The sequence below is a fragment of the Acomys russatus genome, chromosome 12 (assembly GCF_903995435.1).
Source record: "Acomys russatus chromosome 12, mAcoRus1.1, whole genome shotgun sequence".
Lineage (NCBI taxonomy): Eukaryota > Metazoa > Chordata > Mammalia > Rodentia > Muridae > Acomys > Acomys russatus.
In genome coordinates, this window is record NC_067148.1 from 42,186,144 (window position 1) to 42,209,433 (window position 23,290).

Genomic DNA, 23,290 nt, shown 5'->3' on the forward strand with positions numbered 1-23,290 from the left:
AGTTCCGAATAATATTTTTGGTAAATAGGATTGCTTTCTCTCTTTCTTTCTTTCTCTCTGTACAGTGTTGGAGACTAAACCTAGGGCCTCCCGTATACAACAGTCTAGGCCTCAATGTCTCTTCTCTCCTTTCCCTCTCCTCCCTCCTGTTTTTATGTACTTTTATTTTTTAAAGACAAAGTATGGCTCTGGAACTCCTGGGTGGCCTTGAACTTACAGAGAACTGGTGTTACAGGTGTGCACCACCACACCTGGCATTGCTTTCCCTTATAATAGTCCATTATTAATGAAACATTGGTTTTTGTGTTTTTTTGATTTATTAGTTTTAATGTATGTTTCCTTGCTGTTGGAATTGCTAAGGCCTTCTTGGTGTAACATGTCTTCTGTGAACAGCTGACTGTTGTACTAACTGCTTCCAGTGCTCCGTGGAGCAGAAGTGTGAGGAGAGTAGGCACACTGCTTGTCTGATACCTGATAGTGGGGAGGTAGCTTGATGCGGGGAAGGAGTCTGGCGAGTTAGCTGAGAACGGGAACGGCGTGGTCTGAGGCCTTATGGGAGAGGACTAGGGCTGAGAAGTTTAAGTTACAGAGGTAGCTAACTTGAAGGCACCTTTGGGAAAAGGCATAAACACAAATTAAGCTTAAAATATAAAGTCTAGGCCAGATTTCAATTCATATAGCTTACTTTTTTTCTTCTGTAATCTAGAGGGAATTGCTGATTTAAAACTGGTGATATTATGAAGATAATTATTAACCACAGTCTCTTTATTTCTACAGAGGTTGCAGAACTTGAAGCTAATTTACCTTGTAAGTATAGCACACTGGTCAAATTAGTACTATAGAGTGATGACATGAAGAAAACTTGTTTTGTTTTAACGACTTTGCATAGCAAAAAGCTATTTTCTTGTATATGTTAGGGATGAATTTTAATTCTGGACAAGAAGAGTTTTCTGTGAGATCTAATAAAATGAAGTTCTTGCTGGATATGGCGGCACATGCTTTAACCATAGCACTTAGGAGGCAGAGATGAGTTCCAGGACAGCTAGGGTTATATAGAGGGGACTCTGTCTCAAAAAGCAACAAAAAGAGGTTTTTAGTACTTCTGAATTGCACATGTAGAATGTTGTCTGTCTTGGTGTAGTGGAACCATGATAGGGCACACAGCCCTGTTTGTTAATGACTGTGCTGCTGTTTGGTTCAGAAGGTGTTTAGTGATGGTTTGTTTCGTGTTTGGCAAAAGGCAAAGCAATTGTGTGGTCCTTCTCACAGATGTGCTCCCTTTGCTCAGCCTCTCCTGCTCACATATGGGCTTGGCTGTGCACTTGGATGATAGATATCAGATTTCTATTTTTCTATCATTAACCTTCTTACAAAGCTTTTACATTTCATAAGTTCTATGAAAGCTTTGACCATTTTACTTTTGGGTTTTTTTAGGGAGGGGGTGGTTTTGGTTTTGGTTTTGGTTTTTCGAGACAGGCTTTCCTCTGTGTAGCCTTGGTGGTTCTGGGCTTACTTTGTAGACCAGGCTGACCTTGAACTCACATCGATCCACCTGCCTCTGCCGGGATTAAAGGCGTGCACCACCACACCTGGCCTGTTGTTGTTGTTGTTGTTAAGATTTTTATTGTAGTGTTTGGTTTAAAAGTAGTTCTGAGTCTAAGGGTGGTTGCAAAGTTAGCTTGTAAGAGCTCAGACAAATTGTTAAAGTTCACTATGCAGCCTTGGCTAGCCTGGAGCTTACTATGTAGACCAGGTTGGTCTCATATAGCTCTGCTTGCCTCTGCCTTAGGAGTGCTGGGATCAAAGGCATGCACCTCCTGACCAAACTGAACAATCACTTTTGATGTCTGACATTAGTGTGTGGGGGGTGGGTTATGATAGAAAATAGATTTCTTTGTGTCTCGGCCAAAACATCTTAGTCCTGTGGATTGACCTCAATGTTGCTTCCATTCAGAACTGAAGGTATTGTCTGGGAATTTTACTGGGTGGAGGGGAGCGAGGATAGCTCAGTAGTAGAGTGCCTTCCTAGTGTGTATTATATACCCTGGCTTCAATCCCAGGCACCAAGTAGTGAAAAGGGGGGTGGAGTAAATTTCTATCTAATAACTGAAAAGTAAAAGGGTGTGCTTTAAAATGCTTAGGAAAGTAAATGTGCATGGTTGTGGAAGATAAGCAGGATGGTAAAGGCTTGAAGCCCCGTGACAAGCTTGTTTTCCTAGCTCTCTGTCTGTGTTAGGACACTTTCCTATAAAAAAGAAAAGCATCATACAGTGATTTTCTGTTTTCCAGTCCAGTCATTCTTTTCACTGTCTGTGACCCCACAGCTCTCTACTGTCCCTGACTCACATGGATGTTTAATGTGTATTTTCATTAGAGACCACAGAAAGTTTTCCTTTAGAAATTGCTTGTGTATTTGATGTGAGTCTTAAAGGATTTGGAAAAGACATGAGCCTGTTTTCCCATCCTGTGGCTAAGATATCAGATAGCACACATTTGACAGGCTTGCTTTCTTTCTTTCTTTCTTTCTTTCTTTCTTTCTTTCTTTCTTTCTTTCTTTCTCTTTCCCCATGTTTTCTACATGCTAAAGAAAAAACAAACCATACAGGCGAATTCTTTGCTGTCTGGGTTAAAACCTTTCCAAACTATTTGTAGTCCCATAAGGATAGCTTCTGTGTGGCAGTGTGATTGGGAAGGCAGAATGGCCTCCAAGCTCTGTGTGTACCAGTGCATAGAAGTTGCTCTGAAAGCATGCATCACCTTAGATAGATACTATTATGTATAAGGAAAACTAATTTTAGAGTTTTAAGCTTCACATTATATATATAATATATACACAGATGTACACATATATACAATATGTGTTTTATATATAAGGATACATTGAAAAACATTATATGTAAATTGTGAGGATAAGTTGAAAACATTTACATATAACTGGCCGTGATGGCACATACCTTTTAATCCTAGCACTTAGGGAGGTAGAGGCAGGTGGATCTCTGTGAGTTTGATGATGCCAGCCTGGTCTACAGAATGAGTTCCAGGATAGCAGGGATTGCACAAAGAAACCCTGTCTCCAAAAAAAAAAAAAAAAAAAAGAGTCCAGGTATTAAAAATGGACAATGCTAACCTCAAATAATGATTGAAGTATATTCTAAGCCTTCATCTTTTTTCTTACTTGCATCTCACAAAGGATAGTGATGCTATTTTCAAAATAAGGTCATGGTAAAACATTTTAAGATATCATAGACAGGATTCTCTGAAAAGTTGTCTAGTAACATAGGAAACAATCCTAAGAGTTAACAAATGGGATTATGTAGAATTAGAAAGTTCTCCACAGCAAAGGAAACAATTACCAGCAAGAAGATACAGCCTACAGAATAGAGGGAAAACCTTTTGCCATGGGCCCATGAGATGGCTCAGAAGGTAAAGGAACTTGCCATGCAAGCCTGGAGACTTGAGTTAGGCTCCTGTAAAGGTGGATGGAGAGAACCAACTCCATGAGATAAGTTGTCTCCTGACTTCAGCATTTGTGCCATGCATGTGCACCCACTTGCATCATGTATACACACGCACAAGTAATTTAAAATCATTTAACAAATATTTGCCAACTATGCATCAGATAGGAGATATATGTCCAGGATATATAAAACTGAAAAACTAAACAAGTCAGGTGTGGTGGTGCACTCCTTTAATCCCAACACTCTGGAGGCAGAGGCAGGTGGATCTCTGTGATTTCGAGGCCAGCCTTGTGTACAAGAGAGTTGCATGACAGTTAGGGCTATTACACAGAGAAACCTGTCTCAAAAAACATAAAAGAAAAGCTAAACAGCAAAAACCCAGATCAGTTGATAAATGGGCTAGTGAGCTTTATAGAAATACAAATGGCCAGTAAATTCTTGAAAAGTTATTTAACATGCTTGGCTATGAGAGAAATGCAAATTAAAATAGTTTTGGGATATAGTCTCAACCCAGTTGTAATGGCTGTTACTAAGAAAACAAATGACAAGACGTGCTACAGAGGATGGGAATAACTTTTTGTGGCCACTGTAGAAATCAATATGGAAGTTCTTAAAAAAAGAAAGAAAGGGAAAGAAAGAAAAGAAAGAGGAAGAAAAATGGAAGAAAAAACTTTGATATAACCCAACTATACTGCTCTTGGGTGTATACCCAAAGAATCCTAAGTCAACACACCACAAAGTTACTTGTACAGATGTGTTTAGAGCAACATTAGTCACGATAGCCGGGTAATAGAACTTCCACACAATAGAATTTTATGCAACTGTAAAGGAAAATGAAGTCATGGCAGTTGCAGGAAAATGGATGCAGCTAAAGATCTCTGCGGTAAGAGAAATAAGCCGTGAGCTCCGTGTTTTTTCTCATATACAAAAACTAAATTTTTTTTTTTTTTTTTTTTGTTTTTTTCGAGACAGGGTTTCTCTCTGTAGCCTTGGCTGTCCTGGACTCGCTTTGTAGACCAGGCTGGCCTCGAACTCACAGCGACCCGCCTGCCTCGGCCTCTTGAGTGCTGGGATTAAAGGTGTGCGCCACCACACCCGGCTCTACAAAAACTAAATTTAAAAGTATACATTGGTGAGCCAGGCATGTGCGCATTCCTTTAATCCCAGCACTCAGGGAGGCAGAGGCAGGTGGATCTCTGAGTTTGATGCCAGCCTTGACTACAAAGCGAGCACAGAACAGCCAAGGTTACATAGAAAAACCCTGTCTCTAAAAACAAAACAAAAAACAAACAACAACAAAGGTGTATATCTGTGTATCTGTTTATGTGGGAGTATGCTCACCAGACTAGGATCATAAATAGGAAGAAGCTAAGGCAGATGGAAAGGAAAAGGAGGCTGGAAGTAACTGGCTAAAGAAAGGAAAACCCGCCTGACGGATATGAAGGGAAGGCTGGTTGGGGAGAGGAATAATTGTGACAATGGATACAGATGCCTGAAGATGCCATGATGAAACCCAATATGTTTTAGCTAACCTAAAAAATAATTTGAAAAGATAGAGGAATGAAGCCAGTTTTTAGTATACATAGTTCTAAATGTGATTTTTGCAGAAAGTCTTGACCTCTTGCTTTGAATCTCTTTCTAGAATAAAGAATATGATAGTGATTTTCAGAAACTGCTTCTGACCTCTGTAGGCTGAAGTTTCCCCCACTGCTGTAAAAAAGAAAGCCCGCCAGTCTTAAATTGTTCTGTGCATTTTGTCTCAATGTATTTTGTCTGATATGCTCATTAAATACCAAAGTAAAACAACCAATAGTAAAATATTGTGAATTTGTTAAAACTTTAGCACTAACCTTGCTTTCATGGATAGCCTGAACCTTATTGTCATTTGTCCCCATCAATAACATTGGACTAGATGGTTTTTAAGGATATTTTTCAGTATTTTTGAATCCAATATTTGTTGAAAATGTTATCAGTGGAGAACTGAACAATGGGACTTGTAAGCAGTAACAATAGTAGACATACTAAAGAATTTATGTGGATCTTCTGAGTTACATAAACATAGGAAAACTTCCTGGGTATTTACATAAGTGATAGCTGTCTTTCTACAGCCTTTGTGAAGTGAAATAGACAATCTCCCTTGCCTGTGTGGTGGCTCGTCTGCTGGACTCAGGCCCCTTCTTGCTTGCTGAACAGTAGGCCCAGAACACTGCTTGGTTACCAGTTAGGCTGTGAAGTCTTTGGTTTTTGCTTTCCTGAGACAGTGTTTCCCTATCTATGCTAAGTTGGGCTTGAACTCAGAAGTCGGCCTGCCTTTGCCTCCCAGGTGCTGGGATTAGAGATGAGCACCCCCACGCTCAAGGAGGCAGAGGCAAGTGGATCTCTGAGTCTTTTTTTCCTCCAGTGTTAACAGTAAACGCTGGGTAGCAGCTGCTCTTAGGTATCTCCTGTCTTTCCAACTTCACTTCTGATGGGCATGCATGTCTGTGGGAATCTCTGTGGGGCCAACTGCTTTAAACAGTTTGACCTGTGTTTTCCATGATTAGTTAGCCTTTACCCACATACACTAGTGTCTTTGAGGGATAGTTTCTTTCAAAGAAAATACCACAATTCTCTAATGAAAAGAACTCTTTAGTAACCATTTAAAAGTTGAAGTAAATGCCTTGATTTGGAATTAGCTAGTAAGACTAAGGTAGTGAATGGCGGAAACAGCAGAGCCCTAGTTTGCCATTGGGTATACTACATGGTTACTGCTGAGTGCAGGGACCCACTGGTTGCCTTGGCTTCTGTGTGTTCAGAGAATAGCTCAGTATGTGAACCACTGCTCACTCCAGACTTTCCTAATGGCTATTTCTTTTGCAGGTACATGTAAAGTACATTTTCCTGATCCAAACAAGCTTCATTGCTTTCAGCTGACTGTAAGCCCAGGTAATAAATATTCCTGCATACTTGACTGTTCCATGTAATAGCAAGCGTAAAGGTCTGCTCAAATCTCTTTCTCTGGATTTGTCCTATAATATGTTAGTACTCTCTCATTCCCTATGATGATGAGTTCTGTGTCTTGCAGCCAGATAAAGCATAGCAAGTATGAGGCACTCAGTGTTCTGGTGACTCTTGAAAGCCAGGCAGCTAGCACCAAGGAAAACTGCCTGCAGCCTACTATTGAATATGGGCTTTGAAGTAATAAGTGCACTCTGATAGTACCACAGTGGGGCCTGACCTAGCTCCACTTAGCTCGGTGATTGCTTAGCTGCAGGCTCATCTGCAGAGGGGCAGGGAGGTCAAATGAGTCCTGTCTCAGGGCAAAGTCACGATTAAGTCGAATTGTGTATGAACGCCACTTGGGCCAGACAGATTACCAGCTGTCCTCCTCAGAACTGATTAAGTGCCTAGTCTCCAGGGGCAGCAGTGTATCTCCTTGGTCAGACTTTTCGAGTGAGGCAGTTACAGGAGGTACTCATTGCCAGCCCATGTTGGCCTCCATTACCCAACCATTGTCAGCCAATCCATGCTACTTCAGGGTAGGTGGGGTAGGAAGAGTAAGGGAATCAGTTCTCGGGGGTTTTCCAAGAACCCATCCCACAGATGCTCGTAAAGGGGCACCGCATCGGGGTCCCCTCTACGCTGTCTGTCTGAAGGGGAGGAACCACCAGAGGAGGGCAGGCTGCAAACGAGGGTGTTATCAGCACTTCAGGGGTGTGGAGAGGACTTGGAGGGTTATGATACAGGGAAAAGGGAGAGGGATGGTTTGTCTTCAGGTCATGCTGCCAAGAGAATGTGACACTTGTTATGGCTGGAGTGGTCAGCTCTTTGGGGCTTATGAGTAGGTGTCCAGAGCTGTTCTGGGGCAGTTAGGCCACAGATGTTTGTGGCATCATTTGGCAGCTGTAAAGTTCATATTGTTTCATGAGCCAAGGTACATAGAAAAAGAAGAAAACAAACAGGACAGGGTTTCATTATAGAAATAGAGAATGTTGTCTTATTTGGGAGGGAGGGAGGGAAGAGTGAGGAACTGAGAATAATGAGTCATGAACTAATTAAAAAGTGAGAGATAACAGAGTTTTGGTATGTGATAATGAGCCCACGAATAACCATGGCCTTGTCTCTCTGCAAGGAGAATGGCTTATTTCTTGTGGAAATGTTTTATAATAATAAGTATCCTGTTTCAAAATGTTCTTCTTTTTTTAAGATGTATTTATTTATTATGTATACGTGTACACCTGCAGGCCAGAAGAGGGCACCAGATCTCATTACAGATGGTTGTGAGCCACCATGTGGTTGCTGGGAATTGAACTCAGGACCTCTAGAAGAGCAGCCAGTGCTCTTAACCTCTGAGCCGTCTCTCTAGCCCCTCAAAATGTTCTTGATAGTTGATAATCCTGTTTACCTCTGAGCCATCTCTCTAGCCCCTCAAAATGTTCTTGATAGTTGATAATCCTGTTTACATCTAGCTGCGTTGGTGTATGCATTCAAGCGGCTGAGGCAGGAAGTTCACAAGTTCAAGGTTAGCTTGAACTTGTCCTCTGGGATGTACTTGTAACTTTGGTCTGATACCAGTTGCTTAGAGATACTAGGATATGGTTAGTAGCCGGACCCCATTCTTAGACATGGGCTGCTTTACACGCCTGCTATCTTTTATTGGGTGAAATGGTGAAGACCCTGCCCTTTTTGTTTTTTTTTGTTTGTTTGTTTTTTTTTTTTTGGTTTTTCGAGACAGGGTTTCTCTGTGTAGCCTTGGCCATCCTGGACTCACTTTGTAGACCAGGCTGGCTTTGAACTCATAGCGATCCGCCTGCCTCTGCCTCCCGAGTGCTGGGATTAAAGGCGTGCGCCACCACGCCCGGCTGTGTGACCCTGCCCTTTCTGAAACATCTTGTCTTCTCTTTGTTGTTGATGAGGGGCAGTGAGTTCATAGGTGCCCTCTCTCACCCCAGAGTCACTGTGAAGAACATTGTTTAGTAAGTACTTCAGGCTCCTGTATTGTAGTGACTTAGGCTCTGTCAGTCCAGTGGCTCCTGAGCATACCTCTCCAGTCCTTGTTGGCTTACAGACTCTTGTCCCCACCCCCACCTCTGAACTGGTCAGCGTCATAATTGTGTTTCTGTGGTTTCCTCTGAGTGTTCCCCCCCCCCCTTGTTTTACCTGTTTGTTTTTACTAAAGCCTATGAATGTGGATACTGAGACAACATAGGACCACATCTTCATTCTGATTGTCTCTGATGCGTAAACAACTGTTATAGGATCAGTATTTACTATTCTACAGGTGATAAAAAGACTTTTTAAAAATTACTTATGTATACAGGGCTCTGCCAGCATGTACACCTATATGCCAGGAAAGGGCAGTAGATCACATTACAGATGGTTGTGAGCCACCATGTGGTTGCTGGGAATTGAACTCAGGACCTCTGGAAGAGCAGCCAGTGCTAAGCCATTCTCCAGCTGAAAAAAAAATGTTTTTTTTATTTTAGAACCTGAGAATACAAATTCAAATAATGGTCTCAAGAAGCACAGATATCTCTGGGTCAGTGTTCAGTTGACAGTGTAGAGGTCTTAACAGAACTGGGTTAAACTCTGTGCTAAGTTCAACAGTAATGGCTGGTTGGTTGGGTTCTGAGATCTTACTGTGCATCCCAGACTGACCTTGAACTTCCCGTCCTCGAGCTTCAGCCTCTTTTTTTTTTTTTTTTTTTTTTTTTTTTTTGGTTTTTTCGAGACAGGGTTTCTCTGTGTAGCCTTGGCCATCCTGGACTCACTTTGTAGACCAGGCTGGCCTCGAACTCACAGTGATCCGCCTGCCTCTGCCTCCCGAGTGCTGGGATTAAAGGTGTGCGCCACCACGCCCGGCTCGAGCTTCAGCCTCTTAAATGCCAAGATCACAGGTGTGAGCCACCACGGCACAGTAAAGTGTTTAGCCAGGCATGATGGCGCACGCCTTTAATCCCAGCACTCGGGAGGCAGAGGCAGGCAGATCACTGTGAGTTCGAGGCCAGCCTGGTCTACAAATTGAGTCCAGGACAGCCAAGGCTACACAGAGAAACCGTCTCAAAAAACAAACAAACAAACAAAAAGGCAGAGTTTAAAATAAGTTGTTTATATGCCTTATGGTCTGCCTAAGTTTACTTGTTTATTCTAGTAGCTTTTAAATTTTATTGATTGCCAAATATGGTAGCGCACGCCTTTAATCCCAGCACTCAGGGAGGCAGAGGCATTTGGATCCATGTGGGTTTGAGGCCAGCCTGGCCTACAAAGTGAGTCCAGAACAGCCAAGGCTACAAGAGAAACCCTGTCTTAAAAAGACAATTTATTTATTTACTCTTATGTACACTTGGTGTTTGGCCTATATATATGTCTGTGTGAGGGTGTTGGATCCTCTGGACTTTAAGTTACAGACAGTTGTGAGCCGCCATGTAGTTGCTGGGAATTGAATGCAGGTCCTCTGAAAGAGCACCCAGTGCTCTTAACTGCTGAGCCATCTCTCCAGCCCTTATTCTAGTAGCTTTTTAACAGTGTTGGGGGCTGGAAAGATGGTTTACTAGTTAAGATCACTTGTTGCAGAGGACCTAAGTTCAATTCCAAGTGTTGCATGGTAACTCACAACCATCCATTACTCTAGTTTCAGGGGCTCCAATACCCTCTTTTGACCTCCTTATATATCAAGTTTAAATGTAGTGCACATATATACATGCAGGGAAAATACTGATACACAAATATAAATCTGAAAAGGTGGTGTTGGCTTCTGTGACCACTGTCACAGAAACCTTTGTTGTCTGTATGAGACTGCAGTCACCTCTTGTAGAGCAGTTGCTGGGTTCCATTCATTAGTATTTTCATAGGAACTTTTGTGTCAGTAATCATGAAGACTATTTTGTCTTGTTTTTCTTATAATTTCTTAGGGTTTTCTTTTTATCAATAACATTGAGCTATTAAAATAAGTTAGAAGCCGGACATGTGGCACACGCCTTTAATCTCAGCACCAAGACTACACAGAAAAACAGGGTATAGGGGAATGGTTAGAAGTGTTCCTCAGAGTGGCTTTGTGTTATTTCTCTCTGAAGTAGTTGGTAGGATTAATTTACCGGTGGTCAACCTGGGAATTCATTTCCAGGAAACTTTTTATTTATGAATGAAATGTGTTTGAGAGCTACAGTCAATAGCATTGGTTTATTTCTTCTAAGTTAGATTTGGGATAGTTCTTTGTCAGAATCGGTCCATTTCACATACCTGTAGAGTTTTATTGAGGCAAAAGTTGTTTGGAATGGTCAGTTGGTCCTGCTAATGTGCAATATGTGCGATTGTGCAGAATGTTGTATGTGCCTTATTGTGATATGTCACGGTTCCAGACATGAAACTTAAGCATCTCTTTCATACTTCCATCCCTGGTCTTTCTAATGGTTTGTTTGTTTGTTTGTTTAGTTTGTTGTTTGGTTGGGTGTTTTGCTTTTTTTGGGAGGAGTTGGTTTTTTGTTTTGTTTTTGTTTGTTTGTTTTTTTGGTTTTTTTTTTGGAGACAGGATTTTTTTGTGTAGCCTTGGCTTCCTAGACTCACTTGGTAGACCAGGCTGGCCTTGAACTCATAGTGATCCACCTGCTTCTGCCTCCCAAGTGCTGGGATTAAAGGCGTGTACTACCACGCCTGGCTTTCTGATGGTTTTTAATTTCACTGTGAAGTTAACCACTGTGAGAGCAGGGTAAATTTAAGAACAGATTTTTTTCATTGGTGAGTCTTTTTTTTTTTTTCAAATAACCCTAGAAACAGATGGCAATGTGTTCCCTTCTATGTGTACTAGAGATGTGCGAGCTATCTGCCAGCAGTGTCTTCTGACTTTGAGGAAAACACTCATTGCTCTTTTCTTATTCCTTCTAAGAACTCTGTTGGTTTGATGTTTGCTTGTGATGGTTCTCAGTGGGCCACTGTGTCACCTAATGGACAGGTATGTCATCTGTTTCATGCAGATTTCTCCTCTTCCGAGCACATTCTCTTTAGAGGATTCTCAGGCCATTTAGTACCATTGTTATAAATAGCTTCTGAGCTGAGTTGTGGCTCAGTAATAAGAGTGTCTGCCCAGCATTCCTGAGGACATTGTAGTGACCACCAGTAAAAATTACAGTGTGGGCCAGTGAGATCGCTCATTGGCTAAAGGTACCTGCTAACAAACTGAGGTCAATGCCTGGAGTTCACCTTGTGGAAGGAAACTCCTGCAAGTTGACCCAACTTCGAGTTCACATCTCCATGTGCATCTGGGCACACTAACACATGCTAAACCCACAGCACACTAAAACAAGTAAGTCAATGAATAGAACAAACTAATGCAGTAAAAATGTGATGTAAACAATGCATGTTAAGTGTCCTAAAGTGACATGGCATTCAAGTTTTTTTTAATTAAAAAAACAACAACAACAACAAAAACCCAACCTTCTGTTTTCAGTCCCATATGTACCTTTAGGTAGCATAGGTGGTTTCCCCATTTTATGTTTCTTGATAACCATGGTTAGCTGTAAGCTCTCATTGTGCTCCCTTCTCTTAAGTCTCACTCTCACCCAGAATCCTGTCTAAATTGCAGCCTTTCTTTCTTGCTTCTCCCTTACTGTGTTCGCCTTATGTGGAGGAGTGTCTTGGGTGGATATAACAACTGACAAGAAAGTGCTGTTTAGCTAATAAGCTGGGTAGAAGGACAGGAAATGGAAGGCGGGATGTCCTATAGGGGGGCGGAACCAAGTTGGACAGTTGAGGGAAAAAGAAGAGGGTTGACAGTTAACTGGAAAGGAGAGAGATGTCTCTGAGGATCATAGTGGCAAATGCTTGGGGTATATGTATGTTATGAGGTTTAGAGTAGTTTATGTTAGTTTACGAGTAGATTTGTATCAGTTTAGATTCTGCTGGCAGTTTTAAAATGCGTTTCAGTTTCCCTGTGTCAGTTATTGGCTTCTTAGGCTGAACCAATACAGTTTACTGTAACACCTTACACTGTACAACTTACTTGTCCTCTTTTCCATCAAAGTGTAAGCTTCCCAAGGACAGACATTGTCTCTTATATTCCCAGTACTTAGAGCAGTGTTTGGTGGAAACTTAGAATTTAAGCAACATGTTATAGATTTTTATGCTAGTAAACATGAGATAAGATTTCATGTATAGTGATCTCTAGGCATTTCCCCCAATTCCAGTTGTTTCTTGTGAATGAATGTTAGTTCAATATTAGTGCATTTAATACCAGTCTCTTATTTATTTTTATAGCTATAACTAATGAGAGTAGCTTGTTCATTAAATAAGTTGACTGACATGTTATAGTTTTATGTCTTTTGTCTTCGTATTTCAAAGGTGTCAGTCTGCTTTCTAGTGCTGTGATAAGACACCATGAACAAAGCAGATTGTAAGAAGAAGGGGTTATTTGAGCTTATTGGTTCCAGAGTCATTATCAGAGCCAGACACGATGGCACACACCTGTGATCCCTGGCAGGTAGAGCTCTGTGAGTTAAAGGCCAAAGAGTTGTGAAGGATACATGAAGCTAGGTGTGTGACCAGGGAGGCCCTGAGTGGAGGCCCTAAGAGGCCGTTGGTGAAACTGTGGAAGTTAAGCCTGAGTTGCATTCAAGACCTCATGATATTGGAGATTCCATAACCATGGGATGTCTGCTGAGGTGACACAGAGATTAGAACTAGCCCAAGAAAGAAATAACAAAGCCCAAAGGGCAAACCATCTAAGCCCTCTAACATCAGATGTAGAGGATTTGGGGTTCCCCTGCTGGGTTTCAGGCTTGCTTTGGTCCCCTGTTTCTTCGTTGTGGCAAGATTCCTTTTGGAAGGAAAATGTACATTGTATGTAATTTGCCTTTGGTTTTACCAGAGCTTACAATGAAGAGACTGCCTTGAGTCTCGGAAAAGACTTTGCTTTTCAAACAGTGTTGAGACTAAAAGACTGGTGACTCTTGAAGGTGGACAAAAGCATTTTGTAGTATGTTTTTTGACCCTGAGACTATGGGACAGGGAGTGGAATGTGGCGGTTTGAATGAGAATGCCCTGTCCAGGGTCAGTCATTTTAATTCATGATTCCCAGTTGTTTGGCACTGTTTGGGGAGGCTTGGGAAGTGTAGCCTTGCTGGAAGAAGTACATCAGTTGGGCTGAGCTTGTAGGTTTCACAGACTCCCACTACTCCCATTTGCTCTCTCTCTCCTACCTGCCATGCTCCCCACCATGATGGTGGTGAGCTTTTTTGGTTTGGTTTTGTTTTGGTTTGGTTTGGTTTGGTTTTTTTTTGTTTTGTTTTGTTTTTCGAGACAGGGTTTCTCTGTGTAGCCTTGGCCATCCTGGACTCACTTTGTAGACCAGGCTGGCTTCGAACTCACAGCGATCTGCCTGCCTCTGCCTCCCGAGTGCTGGGATTAAAGGCATGCGCCACCACGCCCGGCTGTTTTGTTTTGTTTTATCTCTAGAACCATAAGCCCAAATCAAATCTTGTATAAATTGCCTTGGTCATAGTGTTTGATCACAGCATCAGAGACGTAATATAAAAGATAAGTTCAAAATTAAAACTAAAAATCAAAGAAGTATTTTATGCTCTTGGAATTGATTGCTAGATCTAGTATATAGTTGGGCTACGTTGAAAGCAGATTAGAAGAAACCTTACCAGCCAGGCACTGGAGCACATTGATAAGGTTTCTGAGTTCTGATCAAACTTTGCTGGCTCCTTTCATACCTGCTGCTCTTCCGCAGAATTTCTTGTTTTACTCAGGTACTCAGAGATGAGAGCATTGACGATTAATCATTTAGTTTGTTCTTGCTTGCATCATAGCAAATCTTTTGTCTTGTTGTTTTTAGAGACAAGGTTTCTCTGTAGCCCTGGCTGTCCTCAAACTCACAGAGATCCACCCACTTCTGCCTCCCAAATGCTAGGATTATAGGTGTGCGCCACTGTGCCCGGCTCATAGTAAATCTCACCACCACATTCTTTATACTTTCATCTAAAACTTGATGCTGCAGATTCATCTCATTTCAGGTTTTCTGAATTGCCTGCCATGTCTATTAACTGTAAGTGCACTGCTCTCTGCTAAGGTCTTCCTTCACTTTTCATTTCCAAGAGTCTCCTGAGAGCTTTGTCATTTAGGAGTTGTGACTCTGGCTGGGTAGAGATCATAGCGTGAGGACTGGGTTGAGAGGGTGCCCCGGTGATTGCTTTTGGCACATTGCTTCTTGCAAGGAGAAACAATGTATTCTTTCACAGTAGATAGGGTTTCTCTATGTTAGATTGGCTGTCTTGGACTCACTTTGTAGACCAGGCTGGCCCTGAACTGACGCCTGCCTCTGCTTCTGGGGTGCTGGGTTTGTGTTGTTTTGTTTAAGGCAGAGTCTTATGTGACTTGGCGGGTCTCATAACTTACTATGTAGCCAAGGATGTCAAACTTGATGATCCTGCCTATACCTTTTATGAGTAATGGGATTACAGGCCACCCAGTTTAAGACTAAACTTCCTAAATGAAACATTAATCATCTGTGATTCATGTCTCAACCCATGGCAGGAACTGTGATATCGTATGTCCGGTGCCACTTTTGTCTTGAAGAACCACTGTGGAGACTGGGAGATTCAACAGTCTCCCGGTGCTTCTCTTAGCCCTCTGGGCCTGTTCATACCATGATGTAAAACACCTTAGTGGCCAGCTCTGTGTGGGTGGGTGTATGGAGGAGTGGGAGGTGTTTGTGTGGGTGTGGTGCCTTAAATTAGGGAATGGTTGTGAAATGGGAGGAGCAAAGTGGAGCTGCTAAGACTTCTGGGCCTTGAGAGCACATAGCAGTCATTCTGGTATAGGGCAAGTTAGTGTCCATGAACCCTTAGAGAATTTCTTCCCAGGAGTCACCCATCTCGGCTGTGATTCCTTGAAGGCGAGAGGGAGCAGGCTGTACAGCTCCAGTGGAAGGAAGGTTATGTCTTCCAGCTGTAGCAGTGGGAGGGGAGCCAGGAACTTTCTCGTGCTGTATTTCAGGATTCAGTCTCAGTTGCCAAGAAGTAAAATGTTTTAGCTTCAGCGACTGTGGCTAGTGGTACAGAGTTGGCACACACTGTGCTGGACCACAGTATACTACGCACTGTAGTCTTCAGCCTGTCAACTCTATAGGAAAGAAGGCCTCCTTCTCATTAGGCTGTGTGACTGTAGAGCCAGAGGAGCTCAGCAACTGTGGTCATCACCCTGAAACCTGGGCCAGAGCTGAGCGTAGCCTCAGTGCAGTATAAGCTGCTCCTTATGCAAATCAGTAGTAAAGTGAGGTAGGTCAGGTCTGACTCAGCTTTAAATAGGGAAGTGCTAACTAAGAAGCAGATTATTTTCCTATGAGGGGAAAAAAACTAGAGCAGTCTATTCTTAGATCATAGTTACTTAGGACATAATCTCAATTATTAAATGAAAAGTTTGGGCAAAAGAAACATGAAGTAAGAAGTACATTAGACACACTAGCATCTTTGTGACTAGTGGGCTGCAAAATAAGAGTAATTGCCATCAGTGAGATACAAAACCAGCTAGAGAAGCAGTATAGCGAGGAGCAGGGGTGGCCGCAGCACAGCCTGTCCTGTGTGGGGTGCAGTCACTCCTAAGGACATTTAGAGTGGGCTCCGTGGTCTGCAGAGTGAAGAAGCCTGACAATGGTGATTGAAGTCAAACTACAAGGGAACAAGATCACTAAACTTAGAGCTGAGTTTACCAAACAACTTACAAAAACAACTATCTTTCCCCAAGACTTGTTACTGTGTCACAAATCCAGATACATTTACAAAAGGTAAATGACTTTAACATCTTAAAAGAAGAATGATTTGTTTTGCTCACCATTTTAGGGATAACAGTCCATTATGTAGGGAGGGTGTGGCAAACAGAAATAAAAACAGCATAGGAAGCCGGGCGTGGTGGCGCACGCCTTTAATCCCAGCACTCGGGAAGCAGAGGCAAATGAATCACTGTGAGTTCGAGGCCAAACTGGTCTACAAAGTGAGTCCAGGACAGCCAAAGCTACACAGAGAAACCCTGTCTGGAAAAACCAACCAAACAAACAAAAGCAGCATAGGAAAGAACCAGCAAGATGTGGCCCAAAGTGCCTCACACAGTGTTGCTTCATCCAGGTCACACTTCACAGTCCCACCAACCAGTTTTCTGTTCAAACCCTGAACTAAACATACAGCTCCATGGTCAGAGTCCTCATGGTTGGTTTCTGGAAAGGCCTCACAAATACTCCCGAGCTGTGATATCTCCTAGGCTGTTCTCAACTGGTTGACCTGACATGGAGATTAATGTATCAAACAAAGGAAAATTAGTAGCCAATTGTGAGGGAAGAAAAGAAAACACTGTATTCTGTGAAATGAGTGAACCTTTTACTAAGACGTTCATGCAATCTTGGTTGTGAAAGACCTTCTTAAACTACTATGCCACATGCAGCGTCTGTAAAGTGGAACTGGCTTTTTAGAAATGGAAATGTAGCTGAGTTTGAGGCCAAGCATGGGCTACAGAGTAAGTTCCAGGACAGCCATGGCTACTCAGGGAGGAGACCATGTCTCTAGGTCCTACCCCACAGCCCCCCCCAATGGCAAAAATGTTGTAAAGTGACAGCTCAGTGATTCGGAGTTCTCGTTCTTCCAGAGGTTCACAGCGTCCACATCAGCTCATACAACCTATAACTCCAGCTCAGGGGCTCCATATGCACTGCCCCCCCAACAAGCATAATGTTAATTAAAATGTTACAAAAGCAAAGGTAAATCTAGGAGCCTTTTTCATTTGAAACCTAAAGATACTTGCTAACAAGAGCTGGGCCCCAGTTCTTAGGGAAGAAGTGGAAATAACCAGAAACCTGAGCTGTTTCAGCCTTACTAGCATTTAGCAAGGGCTGAAATGAAGCACAAAAAGTGTTAGTCTTTTATGAGATTATCAGAGTATGAATGTTAAGATCCTGTAATGACAGTATTAACTGTTGGTTAACATAGCACAGCCTCAAAGTTCCTTTCTTATTTATTTTTGTGTGTACAAATGCCATAGTTGATTGCTGTGGTGCAGAAGTTGGTTCTGTCCCCCATGTGGGTCCTGGAATTTGAACTCAGGTCCTCAGGTTTGGTAGTGAGCACCTTTGTTTGCTAAGCATTTTACTGGCCTACAGCCTCAGGGTTCTTCAAAAATCCTACTTTTAGTAATGAAGTATTTGCAGATAACTTGCTTTGTGTGTCTAATTCACGTAAAAAGTCGAAGCAGTTGGTCTTGGTGTTGTAGCTCAAAGATGAAGACAGTGCTGGTCATGTGACAGTGAGCCTGGGACTACAGCACCCTCTGCTGGCCGCAGCCCCTGCAGCTCCTTGTTGAAGCTGGGTTGGCTCCAATTAGGCAAGAGGGACCCTGCTGTGGTGCTTGCAGACCTGAAGAAGCCTGCACATCCTCCTGGGTTCTTGCCAACGCCCATCTCCTAAGGGCGTGTGCTTTCCTGGAAGCTTAGCCTAGCACTCACTGAGGCAGTGGGTATAACTCTCCAGTTCCCCACTGTGTCCTTGAGCCATCTAGCAGGGTGCTGGGTATGCGTGTGCTGAGTGACACAGATGCTGGGAAAACAGCAGTCAGAGCTCATCAGCTTTCCCACAGAAATGGCATCCTTGTAGGAAAGCTGGCAGCTGGCCTGTAAAGAGTAACTCACACAAGGTGTTTAAGAGAGGCATGCCAGCTGTAGTGCCATCCTGAAGATCCCTGCCCCTTTTTCTCTGAGGGGACCTTTGCCCTGGAGCAGGTGGTGATGGTGGCAGTGTTGACAGGACATGGCTCTGCAGTGCCAGCTTTGCTGAAGGAACCTGGGAAGTCTGGTCCTAGTTTTAACCTCTTCAGTCTGTGTTTGCCATATCCTAATTCGTGTTTGCTTTTGTTTCCTTTTTTTTTTTTAATTTAAAGATTTTTTTGTTTTGTTTTGTGTTTTTAATAGATGAAGGTTACTACCAGGGTGGAAAATTTCAGTTTGAAACTGAAGTCCCTGATGCCTACAACATGGTGGTGAGTAGCTTGTACCTAAACTTCACCCCACACTCCAAGGCAAGGCATGGAGGCATGAGGGACACTGCCCTAGGAGCATGCTTCTACAGAAGCCCATTGTGTTTCTTTTGTGACATTAGCAGCAGTTGAGAGTTTTAGTACAGAAACTCGTTTGACAGGTACTCATTGTGCCGATGTTCTGCCTGTGTATTCCCTGTAAATGTTTTTTAACTGATTTTATTCATGGCATAAGGCCAAAACTCCAGGAGCCATTAACTTTATAATTTTAGTAAATAATACTCTATAGCTATGTGTTAGTCTCTTAAAGACCATATTACACACTAGTTATATTAGAGGCTGCCACATGGCTTTTGCTTTTGAGGATAGATCAACAGAGAAGTAAGTAACTAGACAGACGGATTTATAGGGAACATAGCGGAGGCCAAGAGCCATGCTGTTTGGTCCAGAGCTAGGGAATAGGTGGCATGGGCTGTGCGGAACTATGGTTGAGGTGTGGAATGTAAGCACAGATACCAGTAACTCTGCCTCTGAGGAATCTAACACCCTATTTGCACACAAATGTACATAAGCATTCATGTACACATACAAATGCAAATAAATTAAAGAATAAAGTAGACTAAACCTGGTCTAGGAAACTGTATTTAGCACTAGTGTCTGCAAGCACATCTGGCTGAGAAGATGATTTTTTTGAGAAGATGGTCAGCTGTGGATCTATGACTTTGTGACTTGGGCATAGCAATTTGGGTTTCAGGTTAGAATTTGAGACTGAGAGATCGTGTGCATATACCTGTGTGTGTGTGTGTGTGCGCGTGCATGTGCGCGCGCGCGCGCGCTCTGCGGGTGTAAAAAGGCCACACATTGGGGAGATTTGTGAGTGACACTCACTTTCTCTCTCTCTCTCTCTCTCTCAGCCTCCCAAAGTGAAATGCTTGACAAAAATATGGCACCCCAACATCACAGAAACAGGGGAAATATGTCTAAGGTGAGTCTCTTCCTCCTTTCTGTACATGTGTGAACCTCTTCAGAGTCACAATTCAGAAATGCCTGGGCCAGACTGAAGCAGCTGCTTGTACATTCTGTACTGCCCACTCTTGCCAGGGCCCTGCTAGTCCTCACTGTGAGCGTGATGATCTCTGTTTCCACCCCCTTTAGTGAGCAGCCACAGTCCCAATTTACGACTTACACAGGGTGGATGGTAGTGGGGTAAATAAAACCCAGGAGAAAAACTGCAAGAGTTGTACTTGAGTGATCTCAGCCACCTGCACTAAAGATACGCTCCATAACAGTTCAGCTTTCACGGGAGCACAAGGTCAAGGTCTAGCAATTTCAAGTCTCCCTGAAGGGTGACTGCTCTCCAAGGAAAAGCTCCAAGGATAATGGGGAGCTTCTTTCATAGCAGACAGAACATTTGAGCCTTTTCTCTGTGTGGCCCCTATAGTACAAGGGTGTTAATGATGGCTGTCTGGGCTATACAAACTACATTGGATGGAGAGCCTCTCTGTTAGTAGGACTTGGACAAGCTATGAAGGCACTGTTCTCATGTTCAGCTACCCTGAGAAGCAGGCTTCTCGTGTTCAGTGTAATATGTTGGGACCTGAGGGCCTTCTTAGGCCTGTTTCTCCGTTTTCCTCAGTTAGCATTAACCACTATGTAAGGAAGATGAGCTGTACTTGGTTGCCTCTCTCTGGTCTTTTTTTTTTTTTTTTTTTTTCCTGATAAATGCAATCAGTGCCATCAACCCATGCAAAAGCCTTAAAATACTGTCAGGCATGGTGGTGCATGCTTTTTTATTATTAATTATTATTAATTTATTCTTGTTACATCTCAATGTTGGTGCATGCTTTTAATCTCAGCACTTAGTGGGCAAGTGGATCTCTGAGTTCCAAGCCAGCCATGGCTTCATAGTGAGACCCTGTCTCAAAACAAATAACAAAAAGCAAACACACCATAACAACACACAACAAACCATAAACACAGAATCAAAAGAGAGGATCCCTGGACTGCTGATGGGCCCTGACACTAGACAAAGGAGGCCACAGGAGAACACCACTCATCAGCCTATGTGGTGCCCAGCCACACTGGCAATCAGGACACATGCAGGAACACCATGAGGGGCATTAGGGTGTGTGAGAGGGAAGACAGACCAGCCTCAGCATTGGAAGGTACAGGCTCACAGACTTTGGGCAAATGTATTCTTTTTTCACAGGTAAAATAGGTCTCGCTTTTGGAGGAATTATGTTTTGGATTATGCCTGACACATAAATTATAGGCTCCAATCTTCAACCATTTCTTCTATAATTTTGTTGCTTCTCTGTTTCCTGGCTATTAGACAACTTTTTGTGTTTATATTATTTTAATAATGCTTTTCTGATGGGTGTGGCAATACATCCCTATAATACAATCACTCACTCAAGTGGTAGAGACAGGAGAATTGGCACAAGTTTTGAGCTAGCTTGGAGTATGTAGCAAGTTCCAAATGAGCTAGGACTAAGTCCCTGTCTCAAAAAAAAAAAAAATAAAAGTTTTACCTTTGCTTAGGAACTCCATGTGAAGAATTAATAGTCTACACAGTTAATAGACAAAATAACAGACATTGTAACCTACATATAACTTTGGAGGTGAAGACCGTCCTCAGTAGGAAGAAGACTGAGCAGCCAAGAAAAGATAGTTTTATAAAAGCGCTGCATTCCTTTGTTGTGAATAGAGACTCTCAGTGTAGCTGCAGCTCCTCACTAATGTATGTTTCTCTTTCAGTTTACTAAGAGAACATTCAATTGATGGCACTGGCTGGGCTCCCACTAGAACACTGAAGGTGAGAGTCAGCACTCCTCCTGTAGACCTCAGGCTACCAGCTTCCTGTAAGAAGTGCACTCTTGCTCCCTCCTGTCGCAACCACACACCTTCTGGGTCTGTTCCACCAAGTATTGCTTAGCCAGTTCTAGCTGGATGAGCGTCCTTGTTGCTCAGCACCGTATCATTCCAGAACGAGCTTGTCGGTTTCAGAACCACAAGAGAAAGCCTCGCAGTCTTGTTCATTCAACAGGGCACTCTTGAGCCTTTCTAAGTGCCTACAAGAGCTGCAAAGTGTATAGTTACTTCCTGAGTCAGAAGGACTATAAAGTGATGGGTAGATTATTATTGAATAGGCACCACAAGGGAGAAGAGTTCAAGAAAAAAATTGACCCTGATCCAGTGTCAGAAAATGCAGACTTAATGCAGTTGTGCCCTGTCCCTCCCAAATTGTGGTCTCTGACACATGAACCACCCAGCCTTCTGTCCAGTCTTTCCCTGTGTCCTGTCCTCAGGATTTAGCTCTGCCAGGCTGTCCCATTACACAGAAGGTTGTTTTGTCCAATCCTCCAATCACGACACCTGCTCCTCCTGCAAGTCTCTGGCATGGCTACCAGTTCCTCTGTAGTCAGCACTGCTTGGGGCTCAGATGCCTAGCCCTCTCCTTCAGGCTTAATCCTTCTCTTCACCTCCGGCTCTAGTCACTGGGCAGCTCACAGCAGAAGGTCAGATGTGACAAGATAGGAGGGAGAAAGCAGGGATGTCCCTGAAAATCACAAGACTTTGGAATTGAAGACTCATGTAGAGAAGGCATCTCTGGGCTCCATGGCTCCCATCTGAGGGTCAGATCTCTGAGTGCAGGTGAACAATGGTTTTCAGTGCTATTGTAGTGGGAAATAGTCATCTTAGAAATGTGAGTCTCCCTTAATTCTTAAAGTAAGGAGAGAAGGTTAAGGTGTCAAGGAGTAATTTATCTGTGAACCCCAAAAGGCAGTCATGTTACAAAGCAGCAGGCTTTGTTAGACAAATTTCACAAGTCCAGTCTGTGACAGTAGGAGGTAGAGTGTACATGTGTAGGTAGGCCCATGGCTCATGGTCCCCGCATCTGTTCAAGTAGGGAAGGCAGTTATAAAGTTGGTTAGAGGTTAGACTTGGAAGGGCACTGCAGTGCATATTTTCATAGCCTATGATGTATATTTCTTGGTTACATGTTTAAAAGACATTTAGTGGACCCTGAGAAGTGTTTTCTTTCTTTTTTTCAGGATGTTGTTTGGGGATTAAACTCTTTATTTACTGTAAGTATATTACTAACCACCCCCCTCTCTTGAGTTTTTGGCTGCTGGGTTTGAAACACAACCTTAAGAAGAGCATGGGCGACTTGGAAGCTAGCCTCTTTTCTATTCTTTAGGAACAGATGCTGTACTGATGCACAAACCTAGGGGACTTCAGAGACATTTGGAGGTTTTCTGCCTTCTAGAGCATATCTGCTGCTCCTCCTGTCATCTGGGTCACAACATGCTTGTTGTTAATGTTTAGCAAAACAAAAGTAGTACAACTTCCACTAACCTGTGAGGCCCTGCCCAGTGTTGTGTTCCCAGGGAGCACATGCCTCCAGAGAAGCCAGCGTTTGCAGGCATTTCAGGTTCTCCCTGACTCCTGTAAAGACACTACCTGGTGGGTCAGGCCTGGACCCCACCATGCAGATGGTCTTACTGGTGTGCTCAAGCCATTTTGATGTGGGCCTTGCCTTCTTCTGTGAGATAAAGTATTTCTATCCCCTGAGGCTGAGCCTATTTAAATCTTCCCAGCGATTGGGCTCCACTGTTTTTTAAATAGATTGATTTATCTTTATGTATTTGGATGTTTTGCCTGAATCTGAGTCTATGCAACAGCATGTGTGGCTGATGTTCACAGAGGCCAGAAGAGGGTGTCGAATCCCATGGGACTGAGGTCACAGGTGGTTGTGTGCTACCTTGTGGGTTCTAGGAATCAAACCAGATCTCACTCTAGGCCTTGGCCCACTGCCTAGCTCAGGGAAGCCATGAACTTGG

At 43.0% G+C, this 23,290-nt stretch overlaps 1 protein-coding gene across 4 annotated transcripts in view; it reads left to right on the forward strand.

Moving 5' to 3' along the window:
* Ube2f (ubiquitin conjugating enzyme E2 F (putative)) overlaps positions 1 to 23,290 on the forward strand; it is a 40,825-nt gene that overhangs the window by 12,612 nt on the left and 4,923 nt on the right. For 3 of the 4 annotated variants that reach the window (XR_007831489.1, XM_051154354.1, XM_051154353.1), the window contains exons 3-8: positions 778 to 807; positions 6,318 to 6,383; positions 18,382 to 18,449; positions 19,361 to 19,431; positions 21,204 to 21,261; positions 22,502 to 22,534. Coding sequence is in view for 3 of the 4 variants with exons in the window: in XM_051154354.1 (XP_051010311.1) it covers positions 778 to 807; positions 6,318 to 6,383; positions 18,382 to 18,449; positions 19,361 to 19,431; positions 21,204 to 21,261; positions 22,502 to 22,534 (326 nt within the window). In the remaining variant the exon portion in view is untranslated. The remainder of the gene's footprint in view (positions 1 to 777; positions 808 to 6,317; positions 6,384 to 18,381; positions 18,450 to 19,360; positions 19,432 to 21,203; positions 21,262 to 22,501; positions 22,535 to 23,290) is intronic. The other variant, XM_051154355.1, reaches the window with a different exon arrangement.